At 28.5% G+C, this 11322-nt stretch overlaps 1 protein-coding gene across 1 annotated transcript; it reads right to left on the minus strand.

Annotated features, from left to right (window-relative positions):
- Positions 1 to 1435: 1435 nt before the first annotated feature.
- Positions 1436 to 4470, minus strand: LOC145127726 (CRIB domain-containing protein RIC10-like). Its single transcript, XM_079062868.1, has 5 exons — positions 4158 to 4470; positions 3875 to 4027; positions 3671 to 3768; positions 3486 to 3570; positions 1436 to 1970 (listed from the first exon to the last, which is right to left on the minus strand). Exons 2-5 carry the CDS (start codon positions 3930 to 3932, stop codon positions 1783 to 1785), a joined length of 429 nt encoding a protein of 142 aa, XP_078918994.1. The 5' UTR covers positions 3933 to 4027; positions 4158 to 4470; the 3' UTR covers positions 1436 to 1782.
- Positions 4471 to 11322: the final 6852 nt, after the last annotated feature.

Below are 11322 nucleotides of genomic sequence, written 5' to 3' on the forward strand. Positions count from 1 at the left end.
ATGACACTTTCGAGGAAGGAATAAAAGGATCAAGATCACATTTTTATGGATCCTAAAAGCTTCATAATGGATAAAGTTTCCAACTTTATCCATTAGAATGGTTCAAACCACCAAGATCTAGCCTTTAAGTATCAAAGGGACCAAAAGTGCATCTTTTTCAACTTAATCCATTAAGTCCAAGTCTCCAACCTTCAGATCTGATATATATATATATATATATATATATATATATATATATATATATATATATATATATATATATATAATTTATATTTATAATTTATATCTATACAAAATTTCAAATTTACAAAATTACACAAATGGTCCTTGAGGATTGTAGTATATTGCAAATTTGGTACAAGGGCAAAATAGTCTTTTTCATTAAAATCTAACAGCTGAAAAGTTAGATTTAATGGCAGGAGGACCTTTCATATAATTTTGCAAACCACAAGGACCAGTGGTGTGACGTTTTCCTTGAAAGTCCTCAAAATGAGATATTTTTCAAACCACAGGGACCAATTATGAAATTTTGTCTTTTTTAAATGAAGATTAAAATCTTATAATAAATAAAAATAGAATTTAGAAAGGAAATATTTGAAAATATGTTTTTTCTTTTTAAATGAAGATTAAAGTCTTATCTTATAATGAATAAAATAGAATTTAGAAAGTATTCACTAGTCGTTCTAAAGATATCCATATTTATCTCACGATAATATGGTTTTTTACTACTTTGTTTATTATTTGCTTAAAAGTCCAAATGATAATATTTGCAAAAAAAATCATATCAACTCGTTATCCGATTATTACAACTTTAAAAACTAGAAGCTATTTCACATGCTATCGTATGTAACTCATGTCACTATAATATTCGATTCTATTATCTAATGTCACATTATTATATACTAAACAACACATCAAGAAACTCCTTTATATTATTCATACAAACTTGTAATAGTGTAATAAATCGTGTAAGTGGTAATACTTCCGATCGACAACTTGTTTAAAGTGTATATACTTAGACTGGGCTAACGGTATCATCTTTGCCACCCATTTTCGTCAGCAACATTAGTGTCATTTTATATTTACCGTATCTAGAGCTCGGCCTGACGTGCCTTCGCCAAACACGCCTGAAGCGGTGTTTGATGAGCTGACTAAGCATGTTAATGTGCCAAATACCACTCCGTCAAGTCTTATGAAACAAATTCTTCATCTCCCATGAAATCAAAGGAAAATCGTGAATCGATTTGTAAAAGACATTTGAAATTTTGACACTCTTATACTACATTATATAACCTTAAGAAGAATTAGAAATTTGATCGCAACTTCAATTTATTTTCATGTGAAGATGAAATAAAGTAAAACCATATGTCAAAAGAAACATATATATATATATATATATATATATATATATATATATATATATATAAACCAAAAAAAACAAAAAAAGATAAAATATTATATATACAAACAAATAACATGTTATCATTTGGAAAAGCTAGATTAGTATTCCAACATCACAACCAAAGAATCTACTTTTTACATGTTGATTCTTTGTTGTATACTCCCAAAGGGGGACAAAATTTAAAATTAAATAACAATAAATAAAATAAAATAACAAGAAAGGTTGCATCTCCCACCAAATTAATGTCACACCTTCAAGAAAAAAAACACCCCCTTTTGCATATGCTTCATATTTCATCTACTTTTTTTTTTTGAACTTTGTTCTCACATCATATGCTCATCACTTTTCAAAAACTTTGGTCATAAAATGATTGGAACAGTTTACATGATCTCCATATTAGCCTTAGCCTTTGCAGCTCGAGATGACTTTGATGATGATGATGATTTGGGAGAGCATGTTGACTTTGACTTTCTACGCCTTTGTTTTTTTGGTATATTTGGAAGGTCTACGGGTGGTATATCATTTAATGTATCATCCGTTGGCCGTCTTCCCATTGCTTCTCCAAAATCTACACAAATATAAGAATAAATCAGATAAAACTTACCTACACTATGTTTGGTGGATTAATTGAAAAACTAGTTACTAGCTACTAAAAATGACATAAAAGAGCATAGATTAAGTTTTTCATTAAAAAAGTTCAAGAAGTTCGTTGAAATGATAGCCCTAGTAGCTTTTTAAAAAGGATAGCTTATAAGCAACCTTTTCGTGTGCCAAATATTACAACCTAAAAAACTCAAAAAATAAGTTAGCTTATCAGCTAGCTATGACATGTGAAACATAGTCTTAACATATTTTTTTACTTTCAACTTTATTGCTAGTATCTGCTATACGATTTGGGTAGAGTTGTATTCAAAACGAAATTACATCATACATATTCGAAATCCTATTGTCTTAATGGTCAACAAACATAATGTGGACTTATAAAAAAACTTAAATTTTGGCTCACTTGAAATAACAAATATAAATTGTTGCTTTCAAGAAATTGTTTGCATATATCATGTGTATATGTTCATATTTTTTAAAGCAAAAAGGTCTTGTGACATAAAAAGCCAAATCAATTTCAATCTATGGTAGCCAAGAATCTTTGGTAAAAACCAACTTTCGAAAGAGTACAAGTCACTTTTTTATTGGTACAAGTCATGTTTCAAATGGTACAAGAAACTTAGTTTATTTATGGACAAAAAAAGGGACAAAATCTATCTTTATTTCAAGAAAAGTGTCCAAAACCCGTGAAATGGCCCACGTTTGCCCCTAAGAGGCTAATGTTCTTCAAAATTCAAACCAATTACCCACGCACATGGTGTGTATATACATATATGTATGGGTATATGTATATATAAAAGTATTATAAGTATATATTTAGCATTTAATACATAGAAAGTAACATATTTAAAAGGGACAAGACATCTTATTTTAGGATAGCATTTATTTGATTTCGTGATTCCAGTTAAAACAATTTTTGCTAAAAGTTCCTTTTTTTAGAAACATAGTATCGACAGTTGAGTTATTTAATCTTTATACTTTAAATTCCCATCGTTTTTTGTTCAACAAACCTTTTCCCCGATCGAGCAAAAAAACCTACTACTTTACATGCTTATTTAGATTGTTGCTACCAAAAAAGGTCTTGATTATTAAATTCAATCAAGAAATGTCAAAAGAAAAAAAAAAAAAAAAACGCCCATAAATTGAAAATTAAATTGATATTCTCATTTATGGAATAAATTAATTTTCCTTAAAACTATCAATAAGAAATTTCATTTTTTGAAGTTGAAATTATGAAATCTAATAGTATATTATTAGAAATTAGATATCGACTCTTCCAATCAAATTATTGCATATAATCTTTCCTTGCAAATGGATTATCATTATATTCGAATTGCAAACAATTCATAAAAAAATTGTACTTTCCTTCAAAATATGGTGTTTTATTGTAAATTTTCGATTTAATGATTGATGATTTCTAATCAATAACTAAATATAATGATACACAATAATCAATTTCCAATAAAAACCATTAAAATACCTTGAGAAGACCAGGTAGACAGAGCAGAACCAGAATTTCCAATGGAAGTCGCTGCAAAATCAGGAGCTGTCTTGAACTCATTCATCTGAAATTTTTCAAAAAAGAAATTATATTTATCGATTTCATATATAAAAAGATTTGAGTACGAAAAAAGAGGAGATAGAAAAGTAAAGTGACCAAATTACCCAAGAAGGAGCACTGCCTGATGATCCATCCCAGCCAATATGAGCAACATGTTTAACATCTGTTGGGTACCCAATCTCCATTTCACGCTCCTTCATAACTATATCACAAAATCCAACATCAAACACTCAACAAAATTCACAATCTTGATGACAATAAAGAACCCTAATTTCGACATCATAAATAGAAACAGAGAGGGGGATTACCAAAGATTTGAGAGATGAATTTGAACCCTTTAAAAACCCCTTTGATTTTGGTCCCCATGGTTGAACAGAAAAACCGCCAAGGGAAACTTTAAAATCCCTTGAAGAAATTGAAGTAAGAATATGAAAAAAACCAAACAAATGCTACTTCTTTCCCTGTCAAAAGAACCAAGCATTTCATCAAACAGTTGTCGTGCATCCCTTTATTCCAATTACTGGTTCCATCCAACTCCATCTGATACGTCGGTGCATCAAAGCCCCATTACAAAAACAATAAAATTATTACCTTTTCTAAGCTCTTTCTTTTCTTTGGATTTCATAATCCACATCCTTCTTCATTTTCCTTCAAGAATTCATACGTATTGAAAGGAAGATGAACCCTGTGAATGAAATTCGAAGAGTGGAAGGAAATCAAGGAGAACAGAAGAAATTTGGAAACAAGAATATATAACAAAAAAAACCCTTTACTAAAAGTAGGATGAAATTAAAGAGTGGGTTGGGTTTATGTATGAAGAATCTTCTTGAAGGAAAGAAGAGAAAAAGGCAGCAAGATGGAGAACCACAAAGATCTCCCACAAGAAGGGTGAGGTGTTGTTTTAGAAGACATGGACAGGTCATAATATTGTACTATTTAGTATTTACTCTCTCCCTTTTACATTTTCTTTCCCTTTGATATTTGATTATTAATAAAATAACATAAACCCAACTTAAATATATTTTTACAAAAGGAAATCACATGTTTTTTCGGTGTTAATCATAAAAATACCATAACATTATAAATAATCAAAGTAAATTATCTGAACTTTTTCAAAACGATCGAACTAAAAAGACCATCGACATTTGACCTAAATATCTCTACAATATCACAATATCGTAGACCGTAATTTTATTTCAATGATCTTATTTTAAAATGTAAAAAACGGTTGAGATGTGACATAGAGATATACAAAATCTACATTAATATATTTTGGGCTTCATTTATCTCACATCTTATATATTATATATTTTGAATTTTAACATCTCATAATCTTTTATCCGAAATTCTGGACGACGCATTTTGGACTATATATTTCGGACAAATTACATTTTGTATTTGCTATATATGGGTTTTATCTCAAGAACCTCAAGTACACACTTACTTTATTCAAAATGAGTTTATTTAACCAGTTTGTAGAGTCTCTTATTGTACTCGATCGTCGTGGGAGTGAATCAACGACATTATGCTAGATATAATGTTAGATTATACATGTTATAGTTTTGATCAACTTATGATATCAATTTTTATTGGATGGATAACTTGTTGGCTTCTAAGTTAAGGTTATACACAAAACCTATTGGTTTGTTTTTTCAATGTCCGGCAACGAACTTTGTTTTGAAAATACTTGATAACAAGTCAAATATTCTATTAATGTTGTTACAACTTTGCATCCAAATATTGTGACCTGGTATGTAGTTAATCTTGTTGGAAGTAGGATTAAGTGACCAGTCGGTCATATATCGATATCCTACACCAACTAGAAACTGATTAGTCGGGGGAAATCGTTATGTCGGAGAACAGTCTCATCTGGTGTTCATAGCAATCAAGTAGGAAATTTATCCCCCGTTATAGTTACTTCGTACGTAGATACCAAACACAAGAATTATGGAAATGAGTACTTCTCCATGGAAATGTAAGTATGTTGCTAACGATGAGAATATGTGTAAGACTGAAAAATCAACAAATAATTATCAAATTTTGTTGATGTTGATTGTTGAATTAAATCTTCATCGACACAAGAAGTCATCGGAAACTATGAAGGCATATCATACATTGATAAGGATCATCCCGAGTATAATGATTATGATAAAAATTATAGGTTTTAATATTCTAATGATGATAAGTCTGTATGTGTGTGTATATATATATATATATATATATATATATATATATATATATGTGTGTGTGTGTGTGTATGTGTGCCAATGTGGGACTAGCCCATTTAGTAGAGATGGAAGCCTCTTAGATTGGGGTCTCAGGGGGCATAAACGATTTAACTAACTTGGTAAATGTAACTTCTAACCACTAATCAGCCGTTTATATATATATATATATATATATATATATATATATATATATATATATATATATATATATATATATATATATATATATATATGAGATCAACATAGAACCATAAACTCATACAACCATAAAACTGCATATTCAACCAATAGATCAAATTAAATGATTAAGTTGCCTATTAATATTCGTTGATGAACAATTATATACAGTTATCAAATATTCATAAATTAGTTATGGTATTGTATGTCCATAACTGAACATTTATATAAGTAGCCAGATGTGCATATATTCATATGTTTGTATATGTTTGTAAGTGAATATTTATACACAAACCCAGATGTATCTATACATGTTCATGAATAAACATTTATACAAATACCAATATATGCAATATAAGTTCATACATATTCATAACTGAACATTTATACAAAAACCTAGTTGTGTCTATGTTCATAAATGAACATTTATACAAAAACCCATAACAGTAGAAAATATGGTCATTTATGTTTATAACCGAACATTTATATAAAAACTTAGATGTGTCTATGACTAAACTTAGTTGCACGTATAGGCACGACACATGCCAGACTTGGTAGCTAGAAGTTAAGTCATGACTTACTAGAAACTTGGAAACAATTAGAAACGAGGGATAATGTACTTAGATTACACATTGATATGTGAATTCTACAACTACTTTAACTGTAGTGATTATCAAATTTGGGTCATTCCTTGACTCGAGAATCTTTATACATTCATGTAGATATATCATACACTTGACCTAGCAGTAAAAATTAGGTCGGAGTCTCGTATGAACTTAAGTCAAAGTTGAAAACTAGGACTAGTATATTGGATTCTTCAAATTTCACATGAATCTTGGTATCCATACATGGAAATGCCAATAAACCAACAAAGACAAATTGCAAACATTATTCCTAACTAGGCGAATCCCCGCGCGTTGCGCGAGAATAGAATTATATAGTTAAAATAATAACTTTTACCAAATTATTATTTAATATTTCTACTTTGAAACAAAATGTTAGTAGTAAAGCAAACATATAGTTAACATATTAGTTTTATTAAACATTATAGTTTAATTTTTAAGTCATTGTGATATATACAATTAGTTGATAATTTTATAAACCGTTTAAAATTGTGTAAATTATTTATCAAATGAATGATAATATAACGGGTAACAAAACGTATGAACAAAAATAGGTACTGCAACTTTTAGTAACATAAAAATAGAAAAACATTTATTATAACATTTGTATTAAAAAATTATATATACAACGAATAATAAAAAATATGTAAAATAAACACTATAACTTTTAATAACATAAAAACACTAAAACATTTATTATAACATTTATATTAACTCTTCATATTTAAATCACAAATCTCTTCAAATACATTAATGTTTTTAATGAGCAAAACTTTACAACCTTATAAAAGAAAGGAAAATAAAAAGTTATTAGTGATTACTAATTAATAATCATAAGTCAAAAACTCTTGAGTTGTAACTAATAAATATACATAAATTAGAAAACTCTTGAGTTATAGTGTGAGTTTCAAATGAATGCGGTACTTGGAAATGGATATTTATTATTATTATTATTATTATTATTATTATTATTATTATATTCGTCTAAATAATTGGTTTTGATGCATCATTTTAATCCCTTCAATTATTAAACATAAAGATATTTAATTATAAATTTATAACATACATAGGTACATATACATGTTAAACAAATCACATATAATATATATATTTTCGTAAATGTCATATGTAATTCTTGTCGTAGTAATATGGATAAATTACTTTCATATGAAAAACATATCATGATAAGTCTATCATAATTACATATCAAATGTTCAAAATTATATTATCTTTTAAATACTGTCTTTTAAATATGTTGTGTAGGATAACCCAACAAAAAAATAATAGAAAATAAACATAATCAAAATAGAAAAACTACAATAAAATAAATAAGAGCATTGGGTGGTTGAATATATAAATAAAGATGTTACATAAACATACATTTAAATCAAAATAAAAAACTAACATTCGTCAACTTTGCTCAAACAAAAAAACCTATATCCATTTTATGAATCTTCTTTCTTCATTTAACACCATTCAACCATAGAAACTTGATGACCATTCTTCACTAACCTGCAATCAAAATATTTTTCTTGAAATAGAAGAATCAGAAAGATATTCCAAGCAAAACATTGATGTTTGGAGAGTCACATTCAAGATTGAGTAATACACACAAATCACATATAAAGATTAAATGAGAAACTGAATATAAATAAAGAATAGAAAAGTTTCATTTGTTTTGGTTGAAAGAAAAAATCATATTACAATTACCATCGATGCGATATAACCCATTTCTTCAAATCATCATATTTGGATCGTGAATGCTTCAACTATAAAAAAACTTTTGAATCACAATATCTTCAAATCCTTCTTACATGTAAGATTTTATATAACACAAAAGACACAAAAGATTGGCATTTTTATAGTAAACTTTTCACTAAATGCTAATTAAACATAATATAAGTTATAAAACTTTTGAGTGTTAAATCATAATTAATAAAACTTTTGAGTTGCATTAGTTAAAAAAGGGGGTTTCAAATGAATGTGGTTTGAGGAAGTTAAAAAAGGGGGTTTCAAATGCATGAAATTCAAGAAAAAATGCTAGCTTTATAAGTATGTATGATTGGAAAAGAGTTATGAAACCCTACAATAGTTTGAAATACCAAAATTCATTTAAATATGATTTCCAAAAGATTAACTAGTTCCAAATACTCTAATTACCCAATTGGAACTTATAAAGTACTTAACTAATTTTAGTAACTTACAAACTCAAACTTAGTAAATCATGATATGATTTACTTACAAGTTGCAATTATTTTTCATATATCACAATTCGAATCATGAATCAAAAATATAACTCAAACATTCATCTAATCATGAATTATCATTTTATGAATCCTTATTTCATTATATGAAATATAAAGCTTATGTTTTTTTTAAATATAAAATATAAGATAATTTATTTATCAAAATAATGAATTAGAAAACAATATTTATGAACAAATTTTATAATGTCAATCTACTTGTTTAAAAATCAAGAAACTAAATTTTATAAAACTTTATAAAATATACCATAAAAGCTTATATCTTATAAAAACTAAATTTCCAAACCTTATAATTATAATAAAATTCAAGAAAAAGTTGAAATATATCCCCCTCCCCTCAAAAATTTCGTCCACATCATTTGTCCCCTCTCTCACTTCACTCTTATTTCCCAAATATACACATCTCTCTTCCTTCTATCTCTAAAAACTTCTCCCTTCCTTCTCTCTACAAATGACGAACTTAGAAGCCAAATATGTGGGAGAGATTTAGCCATTCGATTCTTCATGAGTTTAGATACATTCCTGTAGTTTGGTGACTAGTTTTGGTGGAGTATAACCCCAAAGAGATGATGAGCGAGATGAGATATCCAAAGAGACAGAATCTCGCTTTTCTCTCTTTTCTTCTTTCTAAAACCCCACCTTCTCCCCCACTGAAAATCAGCCTTCAACCCACGAAATTTGTGAAGATTTTGGATATTTTTGAAGCTCAAGTCAAGCTAAGGTAATGAAAAACAAAGTCCCTTGATTTCTACACAAGTTCTAGCCATTTTCTCTTCTATTTTTGGATTTCTAAAGCATGTTCTTGCTTGGAATCTTTGTTTAATCTTAATTTTTGTTGATTCTCACCAAAACATGTTGTGTGTCATGAAAATGGTGAGAATCAATGATCAAACCTAAGTTAAAATCAAAGAAAGTGCACATGCAAGCTCAAAAATGATGATTTTCACACTTTCTTCTTCTTCTTTTGATTCTTTTGTATCTAATCTTTTCTAAACTACCAATAACACATTTTAACTTCATGCATGTGCTTTGGATCAGATTTCATGTGATTGATATCTAGTTCATGGATTTTGTTTTCATAGATTTGTCAAAAGTGCTAAAAAATATGATTTAATAATGGTCATGAACTCATTTAATCAAAAATGTATCTAAATGATCTCAAATAATTAATTTTAATTTATCTCAGCTTAGGAATAACATGAAGAGCTTTTCTGGAAATTTTGAGATTCAAATGTACTTTATACAAAATTATTAAAATTTAGAATGAAAAATCAAAATAAAATAGTTCCCGATGTCAAAAAGTACGCAACCTTTTACAGAACTGCTATTATGAGTCCTAGACACTCAAAATAAATTTTCATTACAGAACTATAGAGGTCGTAGAGTGAGTAGACTTCCTAATGACATGTGTTCATTATTAGAGGGGTGAGGTTGGAGGAAGTGTTGTCTATCCGCTATTTTTACCACACTTCTTTCACTGTAACATAAGTGTCATGTCAGCTTTACCACAAAAATTTGGTTCTTTGCAAGGTGTACCATATTTTTTTAACAATTTAATTTAAACAAAAACTTCATTTGTAATAAAAAAACATAACATGTCATTACTTCAAAATAGAAAAAAAAATATATTACACTGTCTTACTTAAAAAAAACATAACATGACATTAAAAAACAATCCTAAACACTTAGAAAAAAAAAACTAGAAATATTAAACCTGCAAACTTAAAAAAACACACATCAAATAAGAAAAATAAATACAAAAATTAAAATAAAATATACTACATGAAGTCTTTATCCGAGAACTCATCTTCCGAGTTAACCGGGGGATCCAAATTGAGGTTAATGTGTTGAATCCCGTAAATGTGTTCCACCAAGTCCATACAAAGATTGTGAAATGTTTCAGTGCTATGTATATCTGCTCTTCTATCCATGTACTCGCCGCCACTAACTTTTATTGGTTATGTCTCAGGGGTGGTTTCATGCTCGTCATACGAACATATCACTCTTTCTTTATCTTCAATAATCATACTATGTAATATGATACATGCATACATAACTTCTTCTAGTTTCCCCTCGCTGGAAAAACATTGTTGGTTTTTTCAGTATATACCAACATTTCTTAAGAGCTTTCTGAGCTTTCTTGAATTTCTTACATCTAGAATCATGTGGACATGGAAATGATTTATAACAAACACAACATACTCAAGATATATCTCATCAACAAGATAACAACCATACTTATATGGCGTTCCATGCACTTGAAATGAAGAATTTGGTGCAGAACCGTCATATATGTTGTTAAATATATGTGGTCGATTAAGAAAGTTGATGTCGTTAATCAAACCGGGGGAACCAAAAAATCATGTCAAATTCACATATCTTGTGATGCCCCGCTTCAAGTATGATCATCGGTTGACCATGATCACCTCGGGTAAATTGACCATGGTATGAGGTATGCCAATTT

This window comes from Lactuca virosa, chromosome 7, assembly GCF_052849685.1.
Source record: "Lactuca virosa cultivar CGN04683 chromosome 7, Lactuca_virosa_CGN04683_v6, whole genome shotgun sequence".
NCBI lineage: Eukaryota > Viridiplantae > Streptophyta > Magnoliopsida > Asterales > Asteraceae > Lactuca > Lactuca virosa.

Coding starts and splice junctions, on each gene's coding strand:
- LOC145127726 (XM_079062868.1), bottom strand. CDS start 3,932: ATGGGGACCAAAATCAAAGGGGTTTTTAAAGGGTTCAAATTCATCTCT. Junction 3,571..3,670: donor CAGGCAGTGCTCCTTCTTGG/GTAATTTGGTCA, acceptor GAAAAATTTCAG/ATGAATGAGTTCAAGACAGC. Junction 1,971..3,485: donor GTCTACCTGGTCTTCTCAAG/GTATTTTAATGG, acceptor ATATTTGTGTAG/ATTTTGGAGAAGCAATGGGA.